We start from the raw sequence: 19,451 nt of genomic DNA on the forward strand, positions 1-19,451 counted from the left end.
ACTTATTTTTTTATTAATACTGTGCTAAAACTATAAAGGATTTTTATCATAGTATGCGTTTTTTAAAAGCGTCGTTAATCGGAGTCGGAAGCGTAGCGTCGGAAGCGTCAGCGCGGAAGCGTTCAGCGTCGTAATCTCGGAACAAGCGTCGTAACCCAGGACGGATTTTTCCATTGAATATTAAGAAAAAGCGTCGTAACCTCGGAACGTCGTAAGCCGGAACCGTCGTAACCCGGGGACCGCCTGTAATATATATATATATATATATATATAGATATATATATATATTTATATATATTTATAGATACATATATATATATATATATATATATATATATATATATATATTATATACATATCTATATACAGATAGATATATATATATATATAATATATAGATATATATATATATATATATATATATATATATATACATCATATATTATACATATAGATATATATATATTTATTTATATATATACATATATATATATATATATATATATATATATATATATATTGGTGTATCACAGTCCTCCAATTCGACTAGGTGTATTTGCAGTGTGGCTTACCGAGTTGCATCCTGCCTCCTTAAGAGTCCATCAATTTTCTTACTATGTACGCTGTTTCCAGGAGCACACACTTTTGCATTAGTCCTGGAGCTACTTCAACATTTAGTTTTTTCAGATTCCTTTTCAGGGACCTTGGAATCGTGCTTAGTTTTCCTATGATTATGGGTACAATTTTCACTGGCATATCCCATTTCTTTCTTATTTCTATTGTAAGGTCTTGATACTTATCGATTTTCTCCTTTTCTTTCTCTTCAACTCTGGTGTTCCATAGTATTGCGACATCAAAGAGTAAAACTTTCTTCTTGATTTTGTCAATCAACGTCACGTCTGGTCTATTTGTACATTTCGCCCTACCTGGTCTTATACCATAGTCCCTTCAGGTTGGTGTTCGTACCACTTATTACTACTAGGTAGCTGGTGTTTCTTGCACAGGCCCCAGTTGAGGCGCTTTTGCCACCGAGTCATAACTTTTTTTGTACTGGTTCTGTGCAAGTGCTGGGCATTTGATTGCAATGTGGTTTATTGTCTCATTTTTCAGATTGTACTTCCTGCGTATGGGTGAGATGTTATATCCATCTATCGTTCTTTGGACTTCTCTGGTTCTTAGTGCCTGATCTTGTGATTATTATTATTGTTATTTTTATTGCAATCAATATTAAAAGTAATGGCTACTACAGCAGCGTTACGTCTCTAGAGATTCTTCTCTATTTTTCTTTTAGGGGCTTTTTCAGTGCTATTTTAAATACTATTCCGTAAACACCTGGAATGATAGCCATAAACTAATTAGGAACATCAATAACAATAAGAATCCTTTCATTCTGGGTTTTTACAAAACCCCCTGTCAAGATTGTAAGGGAAAATATTTCAGGGAAAATGGTAGAGGACTACCGACCCGATTAGTGGAACACAAACTCCAAATGCACTATATCCACAGAACAATGCAATAGTCGCCCATGCCTTCAACAACAACCATAGACCGAATTGGGATGGATCTAACATAATTTATTTTAAAATTACAATGTCCAAACAAGGAGACTGGTGGAAGGTGCTGCTATAAACTTAGGAGAAGCTTTTTACGCTAACAAATCGTTCATTGGTGGGGACCCATTAGTCAGTTTTTACATTCTTACAAACTTTGTTACAACTTTCAATTTTAAGACAAGCTCTGTTTTTACTCTTGTCTGTTGCTGGCCCCTCTTCAGCTCTCCTCCCTCAGACAGGATACAGCACAAGAGACCTTATGCCTAGCAAAGTTGCAGCTACACCGCTTAGGGGAACACCATGCCGCAGCAGGATCATCACAACCAACAAGACGTTTCAGCAGAATAGCAAACAGAAACACGAACATCAACAACAGAATCACCTAATTAGGCTGTTGAGTGCTTCCTTCATTTCCGTTCTTTGTTGTGGAATTGTCCTGCTCAGAAGTTTACTTCGACGAGTTTTTAAAAATATAAAGTTCACCTGACTGAGGATGAACCTAGCACAAGGTATAAAAGCTATTAATATTTATTAAAGACCATCGACCCTCACATGCTATATTATTGTGGACCTGCAACCATTATCTCATTTTTGACACGGAAAAATGCGCCCATCATCATTATTATTACAGCTGATTCTACTTCACTTCATTTGTACAGAGGCTTCTCTATTCTTTTTATTATCTTTTTTTTTCATCAGCTGGTATATCAGGTTTCCTAAGGGCATACAGATTACATGGTTATATATAGTATAGCAAGAAGCAGTGGGTGTACAGTTGTCAGGTTGGTTATTCAGCTATATTTTGGTTGGTTATGATTGAGGACGAAATTGATTCCAAAGGTGTTGAGATCATCTGGGTCAAATCGCTGTTGCTATTTGGGAGTGGCTGTTAGCCGGGGTGCATTTTCCAGAAGTTTGTATAGTATGTAGTATAAACTGTTGCATTAATAACCTTTGAAAATGCACCTGTAGCACACTTTTTATTCTGGGTGTAGGGTGGGGCGCTCAGGGACATATCCTCCACTTTTTATTTTGGGGGGTTGGGGGGCAACAAAGCAATTGTTACCCCCACTTTTTTCTTCCAAGTTTTATATAACAGCCACTGGAAATGAGGCTATTAATAATGCTATTAAATATATACTAAACAGAAACAAGTTATCAATGTTAAATAGTTATGTATTTTTTCCTAAGGTTCGTGGTCAGAATAAATATTCCTCTAAATTTTGGCTGACGTATCCCATTGTTTACATACGAAGTCAGCAAACGAAGCAAACGCCAACGATTACAGCAACTGCCTGTGAGTTTATTATTATCTTTCCTTCATCTAAGCCTTTGATTTTCCTAATATACAGTATTTTTATGTAAATATATTAGGTTTTAAAGGTAACACTAGCAAAATGGTAGACCTGAAAATGGAATGGCTCAGTTTGGAAGCTACACTATTGCTAAGTTATCGGCCATAAGTGATAGCTACGCTGCTTGACAAGCTTCTTCCATCCAACATATAAAACATTCACCATATTAATATGGCTCTTCAAGGGTCAAAAATCTCACAGTTAATAGAATGCTTGCTGCTGTCAAAGTATCTGCAGAAAATCTCAAATCCCTTCATACAGACAACAAGTTTAAGGAGATTTTTCAAATTGTACACAGTAGTGTGAACTACGACTAATGACTCTCCCTCACAAGCGCAAGATTCCAAAGCAGCTTGGTGATGGTTCTCAGAAATATACTCCCAGTTGTGCAGAGGAGTATTACAGAGTAGAGTTCTTCAAAGTTATTGACAGTGCTTCAGAGTATTTCAGTGAGTATTTCACTTCATCTGATCTCACAATGTACTGCAACTTTGAAAAAATACAGTCACTCATATACAATATTGTGGCTTTTTACTTATTTCTGGTCAAAGTATAGTGATACACCATAGATGAGAATAAGATACTATATGATAATGATTTCAAATTTATTTAATCACTAATACAAAATTTTTGTAATCATAAACATATTAATGACATTAGCAATTTTTGCAATTTTTTATAATCTGCGTTTGCAAACCATAGCTCCTTGTCTCTCATATTCATTAGAGGAACTTTCGTTTGTTGACTCCTTCTGTTACTTCATTCAGACCAATGAAGCCAAAATCTTTACAACCTCCCAGGCATCTCGTACCTGTTTATTTGATGATAATTGATTAAGATTTTTTTTTAAATATATCAAGTTTAGGAGCTTCATCGAAATGTACACTTCAGAATGACAATGATTATTGAGTTTCCTTGTCAAAGCTTGTCCGTAAGGGAATGCAAAATTTAAAAAGAAAATATACAGAAAAATTAGTTCTTTTCAAAAAATGCCTCCAGTATTAGCCAGGATATTTGGGAAAACGCAAATGAAGCAGGATAAGTAAAACTAAGTCTGGCAAGTGTGGAAACTAGCAGTAATGAGAAGAGAAAGTGTGAAAATGCTGCAAAGAAGGAACATGAAACTTATATAGTGAGCTGGAGACATAAAGGTGCATAAAAAATATATTTTGTTGTGATATAGACAGATAGAAATTTTGGTGGAATAGCTGAGACAAGCCATAAAAGAGCAAGCAAACTTGTCCAAAATGAAATGAAAATACTTTGTAAATACTTGAAATGATTAAATGAAATAATAATGATAATAATATGAAAAAAGCAATTCGTTTTCCGTATAAGCACTGTAGAAAGACCTGATGGACATGAATTTTTGGGAAAGTTGGTCAGACAAAAGCAGAAGTGCTAGGAATCAAAGGCCATTATACTATTGGAACAGGAACCTAAATTAACAAAACTACTGACAGAGTTGATTTTCAATTGTTGATAGGAGAATACAGATATGGAAACTAATCAGGATAAAGTAGATACACTGAAATACACTGAAATTCTACTAAAGCTAATATTTAAAGTTACTGAGTTGGATAAAGACAAAATATGATAATAAGAAAGTATGGAGATACAGCACCACAAAATTAATTCATTGCAAAAATCATGCAGACAAAAGACGCCCACTACATCGGTGGTGCTGTATCTCCATACTTTCATATTATCATATTTATCAAGTGACAACTGTATCCAAAAAGAGTAAAGAATTTAAGAAGTTAAGAGGGCATTGTGGCTATTACAAATATTATATATATATATATATATATATATATATATATATATATATATATATATATATATATATATATAAATTTGTAATAGCCACAATGCCCTCTTAACTTCTTAAATTCTTTACTCTTTTTGGATACAGTTGTCACTTGATAAGTGACAACTTATCAACAAGCGTCACTAGGACATTGATGTATGGAGGTACTTTAAATAAGTACCACATGTTGATTTCAGAGAGATTCTCATATTTTATTGCTTATCAAAAGACTTCCAATATCAATTTCGATAGATTGAAGAGATAACAAATTTATTATTTATTAATTTTAGTTGATTATCTTTTGATATTATATTACATTATATTATATAATGATATACACATATATAGATATATATATATATATATATATATATATATATATATATATATATATATATAGATATATATATATATATATATGATATATATATATATATATATGTATATATATACATATTATATTACATTATATTATATATATATATATATATATATATATATATTATATATACGTATATATATATATATATATATATATATATATATATATATATACATATATATATAATATAATGTAATATAATATTTGTAATAGCTACAATGCCCTCTTAACTTCTCAAATTCTTCACTCTTTTTGGATACAGTTGTCACCACAGACCCTTGAGATATGACTTCAAAGAAATATGAAGATATCATGATGTCCGGTAGCTGGAAATAAGCCCGCGATGCCATAATCACAATGAGGTCACCTTGCCCTTCTACACTGCAGTATTCTTTTCAAACATAATTAACTCTGCTTGCATTGCCTTTTTATCAAAAGATAATCAACTAAAATTAATAAATAATAAATTTGTTATCTCTTCAATCTATCGAAATTGATATTGGAAGTCTTTTGATAAGCAATAAAATATGAGAATCTCTCTGAAATCAACATGTGGTACTTATTTAAATAAAAACTGGAGGAGCAGTACTTGTCAAACAGATCCTTAATTTAAAAAAGTAACAATGGCAACTCACAGTAGGCAATATCTGAGCTGCAGGTAGTGTAAATCCATACGACCCAGTGTCTCTCAGCTCAAGTGTGTATGCATAAGTAATATTCATTGCATAAGAAGCCCAGTCAACAGATATTCCAGCTGCCGAATCTGTTTAAAGGATTAGCTTTTTCAAAGTATACCCATGGCTAGCCAGTTTTAATTTATCTTTTGGCTAAATACTTTCTACCCATTTCACATCTAACAAAAACTACATTACTGCAATAGAAGACAAAATAAAAGGTGGAAATAAATTTAAATGAGAATGTAAGTTAACTTTATTTGCCAATCAAGGACCTTAAAGCAATGCTTATCACCTTGTTTTACTCAGATATCAGTTTGCAATGGATTATTCGATGATTCAGTGCAAAAAAACGCCTGGATGTCGTAATGGAGGCACTGAGGCACAGAAACATTAACTAACTGCACTAAACAATTGCGACACGTTCCTGTTCTTCAGGGCATCATGCATAGAAATAGTAGGCCTATTTCCCATATGAAGTCCTTATGAACTTGCAGAAGAAAACAAATTTAATGTCTTGATCAGTGATACAAGGTGTGGCATGCCCAATGAGTAACTGATGTTTAGCGCTCTACTGCATGAGCTCAATACCAGAACATGGTCAAGGGCTTTGATTGTGAGGATGATGGAATGCACCAACTGTCTATGGTTTTCTTAAATTCTGTAACTACCTTCGTATGCAGTACCCATTATGTAGTGTACTTGGTTGCACCCTCATGTTTATGAATGGCATAATGCTATGATGGACAGTGTATGATAGCTTTTCAGATGTAAACATTTACATCATTCAAGTTCAGACAAAGGTCTTGTCTGGAAAACTTGTTGCTGACATCTGTTGATGGACCAAAGTCAACAAGCGTCACTAGGACATTGATGTATGGAGGTTTATTTTTGGCATAGCACTTGCATATGTATTGACCCACTGATATGTGGCGCAGGTAAAAAGAGATTCCACATGCGAGTCCTAAGCCGAAAGGAAACTTCCTTTACTAAAAAATACTGCCAATGTTAATTAACATCGGCTTTACAATGAAAGCATATAACAAGGATTCTAACCTAGGTCTTCCTTGAATAGATGTGGAATGTGCTTCATTTGCTGTAAGAGCTAACATTCAGCGAACTATTGCACACTGTTCCTTGTGGAAAGCTATCTGTACAGAACTTGACCGAGCTAACTGGGTACTAGTAAATAATTGTTACTCCTATAAGGAAAGAGTTGGAGAAATTGCAAAACCATACGAAGATGCATTCCATCATCATGCCACCCTTTAGATAATAATCCCAAAATTGCTCTTATATCAAGTTTGCACAGTATGAACACTTCACATCAAGCCCTACATGCATTAAAAATGTGTAAGATTCACCTTTTAACAATGGCCAAGCCATTGAAATTGAAATTTATATTAGATCCATGAAAACATCAAATATTCTTATGAGATTAACCCTAGCTCCTCTAATGCATGATGCCCACAAGGAAATGAATGTAGCTGATCACATTTAATCCAACAGCAAACACTTGTCCCATTGCTTTGATAGGCCTTATTACGATGTAACTTTCAAAGAAGTTGTCGTGCAAAGTTTTGATGGGGCTGTTAGAAGTAACTATGAAGAACTAATACATCACTTTCTCCAACCAAGCAAAGTCTTATACCTACCAGCAGCATTACTGTTCTAGTAACAAATGTGTGTGGTTGCTTCAGGTGCTGCGTTTCTAACAAAACTGCAGGTTCTCACCCAATATTAGTAACCAGGCTTCAAAAAACCCAGACCATCCAGCATCCTGCCTTGATAAAATCTACACAGTTGCAGCAACACAACCTTTACTGCTGGATCACCCAGATAGTTCATGAAGGTGAGCACTTGACCAGTCAGGATCAAGCAGACGACCAATCAACTGTTAGTTGATGACCATCACCTTACTGTCCCAGACTGGTGTATGAATGTAACCAATAATAACCCTATTTTTGGTCCACTTTATCCCATCCTTTACTGTGTCTTATTGTGACCAACTACTACTGCTATAATAGATGAAAACATTAACGTTCTATAGTTACTATTTAATCTGCATATTGAATGACGAAATCTTCACTTATATTAAAGAAATCTAATTACGTCTGCAATCCATATCAAAGAACAACTTGCCAGTGATAATTGGAAAACTCGCGATAATTCTTCGTCTGAGAGAACTATTAGAAGCAAACTATTAGAAATAACCTATTTAAAAACTAGCCATTCACTGTAATAATAACGAGAAACCCACATTTAACTTTTACTTACAGAGTGTTATAGCACTGTTGCCAGCACGGTACACGGCTTGAGTTGTGTTTTTAATTTGTCCGGCCATTGCTTGAGCAGCAGTATCCTGAAATATGAAGAACAATATAAAATAGTTGAATTTCCATGCACAAATTAATAAAGCTAAAAGGCAATATAGAATTAAAAGTACATGAATTAATGCCTAATACATACTGGAAATTTATGCAAATAAGCATTAACAAACGAATAGTAAAAACGTAATAATTCTGATATATATGTTGAAAGGAGGAATGTGCAGACTTATCATTTTTAACTTCCCATGGAGACAGAGAGTCCGGGCGACAAACTAAGAATGCTGATAACTCTTTTTGGGTGGTATGATGCTAAAGTTCCTTACTTAAGCATATCAGTGTCGTGAGGTTATTGTTCAAGGTGCCTTTGAAAACTGGCTGTGACCAGTTACTTGGGGCGTTGACGAGGAGTGTGAATTCATGTGTACATGTACAAACTATGTCCATTCTTAATGGCATGGTTTAGCCAAGAACTAGGTAGACAGCTACGGGAGAAAAAGGCAAGATGCCAGGATAGCTCTGCGAAAGTTATATTTGTTTAAGTGCGTGATTTTCCAAGCTGTAATGGGTAAGTGTCATTACGCTTTAGCCAAAGATATGGCTTACTCTGTTATTGACAGTTTGTAAAGATGTTCTATTTCATTTGATCTTTTGACTTTGTCTTTACAATTGTATGTGCTCACTAGTGTGTTCTGTCTTTTAAACAGGCGGATCTAGTGAGGGGAACGAGTGTCCTTGTGAGGGGATTGAGTGTCCTGTGTGGAGGGAGCTATAATATTTTGGAGAGGAGATAATTGGTGTTTGAATATTACTGATTTTGACTGTTAAATGTTGGGGGGTTATCTGAGTTAATTGATTTGTGAGTTACCATTCCATTAATTATCCTGTAAGAACCTGAATCATTCAGCTAGTACTTTACTTTGGATAAACGTATATTTTTGTAACTCCGACTCTGATTTGGTGACCTTAGATAATGGAGAGAGAGAGGGAGAGACCTTACCTTACCTTACCTTACATACCTTACATCTTGTTCGGGTTGCCCCAGGTCCCTCAGTGTGAGGCACCTCTAATGTCTACCAGAGAGTTGCTAGTGCATCTTCCGGTATATTTTGCATCTTCCAATCTTGGATGGTCTGGGATGCAGTTTAGATATTTGTCGAGCTTATTCTTAAACACATCTACGCTCACTCCTGATATATTCCTCAGATGAGCTGGCAACGCATTGATAGACGCTGCATTATCGATGCTGGTGCGTAGTGGATTAATGTCCTGTGTGCTTTCCTTATTTTTCCTGGTATAGTTTTGGGCACTATTAATCTACCTCTGCTTGCTCTTTCTGATATTTTTAGTTCCATGATATTTTTCTGCTATTCCTTCTATCTGTTTCCATGCCTGAATTATCATGTAGCGTTCTCTTCTCCTTTCTAGACTATATAATTTTAAGAATTGTAGTCTTTCCCAGTAGTCTAGGTCCTTAACTTCTTCTATTCTAGCTGTAAAGGACCTTTGTACACTCTCTATTTGTGCAATATCCTTTTGATAGTGTGGGTACCATTTTTATCATATTGCAATATTCAAGTGGACTACGAACATATGTTTTTATAAAGCATAATCATGTCGTTCAAGCTTTTTCTTGTTTTGAAGTGCCGTAACAACATTCCCATTTTTGCTTTACATTTTGCCAACAGAGTTGGCTATTGATCATTGCATAACCATGTTCCTATTCATCATCACACCAAGGTCTTTAACTGCTTCCTTATTTGTGATGGTCTCAATTATTAGGTCCTTATATGCATATAGCTTTCTTTCTCTGTCTCCATAATTTATTGATTCAAATTTATCAGAGTTAAATACCATCCTATTTACCTCTGCCCAATAATATACTTTGTTAAGGTCTCTTTGTAGAGCGTTCCTATCTTCATCACAAGTAATTTCTCTACTTATTGTGTCATCTGCGAAACTACTCACTACCGAATCCTTAACATTATTGTCTATGTCTTCAATCATAATAACAAACAGTATTGCAGCTAACACCGTACCTTGCGGCACACCGGATATTACCTTGGCTTCATCCGATTTCTCGTCGTTTGCAATAACTATCTGTTTTCTGTTGTGTAAAAAGGCTATGCCCAGTGATCACCTTGAGAGAGAGAGAGAGAGAGAGAGAGAGAGAGAGAGAGAGAGGGGGGGGGGAGGGACTGAGTGTAACCAGTTCGCCTTACGCTATGGCTAAACGCATACCAAATATGAAAATAGCGGGGCGGGGGTGGAGGCCCACGCTCCTCGCTGTTAATATATATAAAAACTCGCAATAATCATCAGAGCAGGGTCGATGTTGCATTTTTAAGAAATTTGGTTGGATTTGATGCAAGTCTCAAATAAAAAAGTTTTCTTTGACTTTTTATATAATCATGCTGCAGCTGTTTTCCAATTTATGATATGAGTAACTCACCTCACATGTATCATGAAATAGTGACTGGTTCTATACACTACCTAAGGGAGTGTGAGGCCAGTCATATCAAGGTCTACATCGACAATTCTTTATGAGTTCCTTTCATTTATTTTTTTCCTATAGTTTTTCAAAGATGTTGATATAATTACGGTTTTAACCTTTCAGGTACCACAATAAACTGCCATGTATATGATTATAGCACGAAATATGCATGGGACTGACAGCTGCAGAAAGTCCGGCAGACTTTAAAAGTAAAGTAGATTGATACAGTAATCAGACCTAAATTCAATAAACAGTCGTAAGTGTAAAAACTCTACAGATTAAGACAAGAGAAAAGGTTTATTTGATTCCGTAATTTTTAATAAGGCTATCAATTCAAGTAGAGTAACCAGTAGATTAAAAAAAAAAATCTTCTCTAAATTCCTCATGCCAAACATAAAACCAAAACAATTAGATATGAGATGCTACTTACTGAATCATCAGAATGAAATTATTAGAAAACGCTCTAAGCACACATACTTCTTTCTATAACAATGATACCATTCACTCGGTTGCAATTAATAAACAATCGAGATACAGTTCACTGTTTATTTAATGGTTGCATTTGAATAGCAACTTTCTAATATATATGCATAACTGAATCACGAATGTTAGGAACGTGATAAATCCATAAATAAAGATATATGCCACGAAGGAAAAATAAACGAATGAGTAACTGTGAGACCTTTCGACGTTTCCTCGTCCTTTACTGAGCAGAACTGACATACATGGGACAAAAGACAAAACAAGAAGATTCGTATAACTGACAGATAGGGATTATAAAGAGATTAGTACCTAGAATCCGACACACCTGGAAGAGAGTAACCTTCCCAAACAAGCATAAACAATGGGTGTGATTAAAAGTTTAAGATAAACATCTCAGATACAAGGACAAGACAATTAAAGAATTCTAGGTGACATCTGTTCAGAACTTTGGTAAACAAAAAAACCCTGGTTCACAGAATACATATTCACAATACAGGTTAGACATACATTACAAACGAAGATAAACTCAAAGGCAAAAACTAATTTTTGTTTTTTTTAAGTCTGAATTAATTAATCTTGAGAAGAAATGTAACATAAGTTCAAGTTGTTGGTTCTGGTTTACCTATAAATAACTGAATTTACATTGAAATGGTTCTCTGTGTATCAAAACATCTAAGAAAGGGAGGCAATTGTCTTTTTCTAATTCTAGAGTAAACCTAATCGATGGTACCTGGTTATTTAATTTAGAGAGTAAATCATTTACATCAATTCCGACAGGCAGGACAGCTAAAATATCATCAACATAACGATACCATTTTACAGGAATATGAATGATATTATGTAAGTAGCGTTTTTCAAAAAATTCCATGTACAAGCATGAAAGTAACTTCCCTGCTTACTATAAGAAAAGTTTGACCGATCTTAAAAAGGGCGATACTATCTACATTACAAAAGCTGATAAATCAAATAGTATAGTAATTTTAGATAAAGCTGACTACATATCACGTATGCAAGCTCTACTGGATGATGATGTGACATAAAAAACTAACAAAAATCCCCTTGATCAAGTCATAAAAACTTCAATAGCACTGTGAAAAATATCCTTAAAGATAAAACAGAACTACTAGGCAAATTGTCAGTCAAATCTCCTTCGCTACCTTACTTGTACGGATTAGTCAAAACGCACAAAGAAAATAACCCTATGCGGCCTATTATCAGTACTGTTGGTTCAATTTCATATAAACTTTCGAAATATATCACAAAGATCTTGTCTGTGTTACTTGGAACCATCTCCGATTCTCATATATATAATTCTCTAGATTTAGTTTATTAATTAAACAAAATTGCTCTTTGCCCTACTGATAGATTCGTTAGTTTTGATGTATGTTCTCTTTTTACTAAAGTCCCTATAGACTCTATTTTAGACTATCTTAGTAATGAACTGACTCAGCATGAATTACCTTTACCTAAAAGTCACATTATTTCACTCACGAGTTTGTGCATTTGTGATTGTAAGTTTATATTCAATGGTGAATTTTATCAATAAATATTTGGCATGGCAATGGGGAATCCTTTATCACCACTACTCTCAAACTTGTACATGGAATTTTTTGAAAAATGCTACTTACCTAATATCATTCATATTCCTGTAAAATGGTATCGTTATGTTGATGATATTTTAGCTGTCCTGCCTGTCGGAATTGATGTAAATGATTTACTCTCTAAATTAAATAACCAGTTACCATCGATTAAGTTTACTCTAGAATTAGAAAAAGACAATTGCCTCCCTTTCTGAGATGTTTTGATACACAGAGAACCATTTCAATGTAAATTCAGTATTTATAGGAAACCGACCAACAACTTAACTCATGTTCATTTCTTCTCAGGCCACCATCTTAACATAAAAATATCAATTTTTTCTTCTATGTTTTTACGCATTGTCAGTCCACAATATTTGGATAAAGAAATTGAATACATAAGAAAAATAGGGAAAGATTTATGCTATCCTTCACATATATTAGATATTTGTTATAATAAAGCCCATAAAAAGTTTTATAGTGTAAGTAACACACAGAAAGAAAAAAATTTTAAGAACATTCTCAGTTTACCTTTTTTTAAAGGATTTGAAACCATTAAATCATTGTTAAAAGCTTTTAATGTCAACCTTGTTTTCTCATATAATAACACACTAAAAGAAATGTTAATAAAAAATAGCCCCAGAGAAAGCAACAACATAATATATAAAATTCCATGTATGGATTGTCCCTCATTTTATCTCGGACAGTCTAGCAAGGGCCTAGAAGTAAGGCTAAGCCAGCATAAATATTCTGTAAAAACTGGACAAACATCTAATGCAATATTCATTCATTTAAGTGAAAACAACCACCGAATAAATTGGGTTGGTAGGTCAGTAATTGCAAGGTCAAGAGATGTCTTATCACGAAATCTTTTAGAATCTGCTTTAATACAACTTCCTTTTCATTGTAGTTTCAATGTTAGTCGTGGCCTTTTTCATTTAGACCCTTGTATTTGTAACATGTTTAAGAATGACCTCAAAGATATAATTACAGACTTAAATAAAAATTAGTTGCCTTTGAGTTATCTTCGTTGTAATGTATGTCTAACCTGTATTGTGAATATGTATTGTGAACAGGGTTTTGTTTACCAAAGTTCTGAACAGATGTCACCTATAATTCTTTAATTGTCTTGTCCTTGTATCTGAGATGTTTATCTTAAACTTTTAATCGCACCCATTGTTTATGCTTGTTTGTGAAGGTTACTCTCTTCCAGGTGTGTCGGATTCTAGGTAATAATCTCTTTATAATCCCTATCTGTCAGTTATACGAATCTTCTTGTTTTGTCTTTTGTCCCATGTTCTGCTCAGTAAAGGACGTGGAGATGTCGAAAGGTCTCGCAGTTACACATTCGTTTATTTTTCCTTCGTGGCATATATCTTTATATATATATATATATATATATATATATATATATATATATATATATGAAATAGTAAGTGGCCAAATGTACAGTGTGCTGACCATCATTATGAATATGTTAAATGAATAATTTAACCAAATAAGTGAGTGAGTTAACCCTTTTAACACTCAGCGAGTTGGCTTGAACGTTTCGTTTTTAATTATTATATCTTAGTTAATACAATGTAACTTCTGAACCACTTAACCATTGACTAAACAGAAAATCACTAGGATTCTGGCACAATTTATGTCTAGGATTTGTTCCTGATACTTGATACTTGAATTCCTGTCACTTATTGAAGACGAAAGGACCCAGGGATACTGTAATAATGACTCTCTGACAGAAACCGGTGTATTTGATCTGGAATGCAAATACTCTGACCTTACCAACAACAATAATGTTTTCTAAATTGCTGATTTGTTACTAAGTCCTTATGAATTCTAAAGAACTTCCTAACGTAGGTAAGGAAGAAATGCAGGGACTTTTAATTACATGAAAAGGTGATCTTACTGAATAAAATTTGAGGTGATAAGCAGAAAAAGATAACAAAAGTACCAACTTCTGGAAAATTTACCCTAATAAATGAGTTAAAAATTGGGGTTGTTCTTTCATTTTTCATCTTACCTAAGTAGAAATAAAAACAACTTAAAGTTACTTACTTTAAATTACTACAGTCCTTAATGCAAGTTTAGCCAAGACATTAAAGTTTAGCAAAGCTGCTATAATATAAAAAATTCTAAAATGAAGACTCACAAACTTTGAAATGGGAGAAAGGCACTTTCAAACAAACATCCTGGTCTGAAGTCAAGAATTACAAGTACTCAGGATTTACTTCTCCCTTTTAGAATTGATGTCCAAGTATTTCTATTTCCTATTCGTTTCTTTTCTCTATACTTCACTCGTATTATATACTTCAATAATACATCAATATACTGTATACAATAAAAAAAATGCTTACCATGCTTGCTGATAGAGGGTGCGGCGTGGCTTGAGTTGAGTAACCCCAAGGGTAAAGTATGTATTGCCCATATGAGTGTAAAGATAGGTAAGCCTGAAAATAAAAATGTTCAACAGATTATCATCTAATTATTGTCCATAACTCCGCGCCTGTGCAGAATAGATTTAACCTAAATAGTTCTTTACTTCTGTGTGATGATTTACCTTCCACTTGCAGTTTTGTTAGGGTATTGTTATAAATATATTTCTTGTGTCCTTCTAATCAGCCGAGATACAAATAGATAAATCTTCAACTATGGCCCATATACCTAATTATTACTTTACCTGTGCCAGTAAATAACAATGAAGAATTTGACCAATTTTGCAAAAGCGTCATACTGAAAATTTAATCAAGTTGGTTTTGGACTCTATCCATTAAAATATAAATGATCCTTTGCATTGACCATTCGTTATAAATGGAAGAATTAAAATAGTATGAGACATAATAGGAAATTGTAATATAATATGAATACAGATATATATAATATAAACTGCTATATATGGCAGTAAAATGCTCTATTTAGTAATAGCTGCCTCTAACAGCAGTGAATTCCATATAACAGGAAAAGGTATTTATTAGTTTTACATATTTTACAAAACTTACTTCCATTTCTAAATTTTAGAAAATGTTTTTTTACAATATATAAAGAAATTTTATTGGCCACAATCAAATTTTTTTACATTTATTTTTAAACTATAACTTTTTCAGTAGTTTTTAAACTATAAATCCTTACAATGACATCAAAATGAATATCCTAGCAAGTAAACTAACTCTACAGATAATATATAATATTATATATATATAATTATATATATATATATATATATATATATTATATAATAGATATATATATATAAATATATATAATCGAAAGTTGTCAAAAGGATCTCATAAAAAATTTTACCATCTAATTCCTTGGAGTTAGTGCAAAATAAGAGACATTTTATTAGTCTTGTATGTCACACAAGCAATATTTTGTAACTCCTATACACTATTTTTGGCAGGTATTTTTTTGTTTTGTTTTGACTTTTGTTTTACTACTGAATGAGTAAATTTACTTTCGGTGCAACTCATCACTATGCCGTATTACTTTTGTAATTTTTTCAGCCTTGAAAAGTAAACTTTAATCAGTGGCCTAAAACAGAAGTTAAAAGAGATCATTTAAACATAGTCCACACTACGGTGTACTGGGGTTGAAGACTTATATATCTAAATAAAATTATTATTCACGTTACAAATTATATGGCAGGTTTTTGAACTGGTTAATTACTTTCAAGAAATATTACCATCGTAGTTAGAACTCCATCATTTCATTACCTATTAGTTACTAACTAAAAGAATGAAAGTGTCTTTACAAAACTTTTAACACTATCTTCCTCCAAAATTTGCTTCCCAATTAAGAAATCAAGTAGACTAACACTGTGACGATTGTAAGCTGTGAATAACTGGTATCAGATTAAATTGCGTCCAATATATTCCCTGGGACGTTTTACTTAAATGTAAAAATAAAACATTAATTGTCTGACCTGTTCTTACTGAGTTTAAATCTGGTGTTCAATTCTTTACTGACCTGACCTAAATAATATCAATCACAATCCATACATAGAATTTTGTATACAATATTGCTATCTTTTCCGAGTATGGTTTTTATAAGCATGTTTCTTATGTTATTATATGTGAAAGGTATATTTGTATTAAACAATTTTAAAAAAGGTTTTACAGACTCAAATCCAATAAAACGTGGCAAACAAAGGGTGTTTGAGGCCACTTTTATTTTCTTTCCGATTTTCCATAGAAGGTCTTAATTAATAGCTTTATTGTGATGTCCTGAATAAAGTGTACATATGATAAATTATTTGTCTTTTTGCTATAAATACTAAATTTACAATTAAAAGATTCCCTTTGAATATAAATGTCCAAAAAAGCTAAACAATAATCTTTCTCCACCTCAGGCATAAATCTAATAGAAGAGACTTGATCATTTAATTGAGCCAATACACTATTTACATCCAAATCTTTGGGTATGCTGGCTAAAATATCAGCAACATAACGGTACCATGTCACAGGATATTAGAAAATCTTGGGAATGTGCACGCGTTAAAAAAAATTCATATATAAATTTGAAAGAACTGACGAAAGTGGGTTACCAAAGTTTGTTTAAAATATTCCCTGTTGAAAATAAATTTACAGTCACATATGCATAATCCTATTAATTCTATGATCTGGCTAATTGTTAGTGGCAAATCAAGTTTATGTAATTCATCTTTAAGGTATTCCAATACCGATTCAATAGGAACTTTAGTGAATAAGGAACCTACATCAAAACTTATTAACCGTAAATCTGGATTGATTGTAATGCCGTGGAGTTTGTCAGTACAATACTTTCGCTTATTCTTTCAAATTTATATATGGAATTTTTTGAACGTCTGTACATCCCCAAGATTTTCCTATTTCCTGTGACATAGTACCGTTATGCTGATGATATTTTAGCCCTCATATCCTAAGATTTGGATGTAAATAATATTTTGGCTCAACTAAATTATCAAGTCACTTCTATTAAATTTACACTTGAGCTAGAGAAAGATGTTTTTTAAAATTTATTGGACATTTATAATAAAAGGGAACCTTTTGATTCTAAATTTACTATTTATAGGAAAAAAACAAATAATTTGACATATGTACACTATTATTCTGGACGTCAAATAAATATAAAAATTCCAGTTTTTTCATCAATATTTCTTTGAGCCTTGCAAATAGTCAGTCTTGTGTTTTTACGTCACGAATTCAAAAACATCAGAAAAATAGGAACAGACTTGTGCTATCCATCCCATAACATGGATATTTGTTACAATAAAGCTATCAAGACCTTCTATGAAAAATCGGAAAGAAATAAAGAAGTGCCCTCAAACACCCTTTGCTTGCCACATTTTACTGGATTTGAACTGTAAAACATTTTTTTAATTGTATAACACAAATGTATCTTTCACATATAATAACGTAATGAACATGCTTATCAAATACCCTTCGAAAAGATAGCAATATTGTGTACAAAATTCCATGTGTCGATTTTTATTTATTTTACTTGGGTCAGGCCAGTAAAGAATTGAACTACAGATTAAAACAACACAAATACTCAGTAAAAAGAGGTAAGACAAATAATGCATTATTTTTACATTTAAGTGAAACATCCCACAGAATAAATTGGATGCAAAGCCAAATATTGTCACGTTGTAACGAAACTATTTCAAGGAACTTGCTAGAATCTCTTTTGATTCAGTGAACCTGGGAGAATAATTTTAATGTAAGTCAGGAATTATTTTCTTTTGACCCTGTCTTAAAACATATGTTCCAGAAGAAATTGAAAGGTAGGATAAAGAGGAGTACCAAAAAGTAGATTTTGATATTAATCTGTTGACCGTTCTGAGACCTGCCGACCTTTTTGTATTCCCTTATGACTTGTACACACCATTTGTATCAGCCCTCGCCTCTGTATATTTTTAATTACTGAAACCATGCCTTGGTAATAAGACGAAAGTACTTAGCATCTCCAGTGTTTCAACTTTTTTTCATGGCTGTAACTTTGTTAGTATAATCATCACATATTTTATTTCTTCGTTATTTAAGATATTATATATATATATATATATATATATATATATATATATATATATATATATATATATATATATATATATATATATATATATAGCTTGATGATAAATAACAGTGCCAAGACCAGGAAGAACATTCTTTATTAAACGAGAGCTTTCGAGGTTTAAAACCTCATCTTCAGGCTGAAAAAATGACAAGGATGAGAAATCACTAAAAATTACATTAAAATGAATTGTCTTATTAAAAGCTTCAGTAAAAACATAAAATAAAACGAACATCACATACAAACTAAAATTTACGAAAAAACTAAAACAATTTTTAGTGATTTTTCATCCTTGTCATTTTTTCAGCCTGAAGATGAGGTTTTAAACCTCGAAAGCTCGTTTAATAAAGAATGTTCTTCCTGGTCTTGGCACTGTTATTTATCATCAAGCTATGATTTCCAAGTAGCCGCCCAATTACTGAGACTATATATATATATATATATATATATATATATATATATATATATATATATATATATATATATATACTATATATATATATATATATATATATATATATATATAGTATATATATATATATATATATAATATGGATAATTTGATCACTAAATGTATAAGAAGTGATGCTATATATATATATATATATATATATATATATATATATATATATATGTATGTATATATATACATATTATATATATATATATATATATATATATATATATGAATAGAATACAGCGAACTCTGTAAACAGAATAGAAAGTAAATATGTGGCAATAGCGT

General features: G+C 32.5%; 1 protein-coding gene across 1 annotated transcript in view; it reads right to left on the reverse strand.

The window, feature by feature from the left end:
- Positions 1–3,498: 3,498 nt before the first annotated feature.
- The window catches only part of LOC135203246 (carboxypeptidase B-like), a 54,486-nt gene continuing 38,533 nt past the window's right edge, over positions 3,499–19,451 (reverse strand). The window contains exons 11-14 of the mRNA XM_064233018.1: positions 15,013–15,105; positions 8,052–8,136; positions 5,736–5,863; positions 3,499–3,719 (exon numbers count right to left, since the gene is read on the reverse strand). Of these exons, the coding sequence (XP_064089088.1) occupies positions 3,672–3,719; positions 5,736–5,863; positions 8,052–8,136; positions 15,013–15,105 (354 nt within the window). The 3' untranslated portion in view covers positions 3,499–3,671. The remainder of the gene's footprint in view (positions 3,720–5,735; positions 5,864–8,051; positions 8,137–15,012; positions 15,106–19,451) is intronic.

Source organism: Macrobrachium nipponense, chromosome 36 (assembly GCF_015104395.2).
Source record: "Macrobrachium nipponense isolate FS-2020 chromosome 36, ASM1510439v2, whole genome shotgun sequence".
Taxonomy (NCBI): Eukaryota; Metazoa; Arthropoda; class Malacostraca; order Decapoda; family Palaemonidae; genus Macrobrachium; species Macrobrachium nipponense.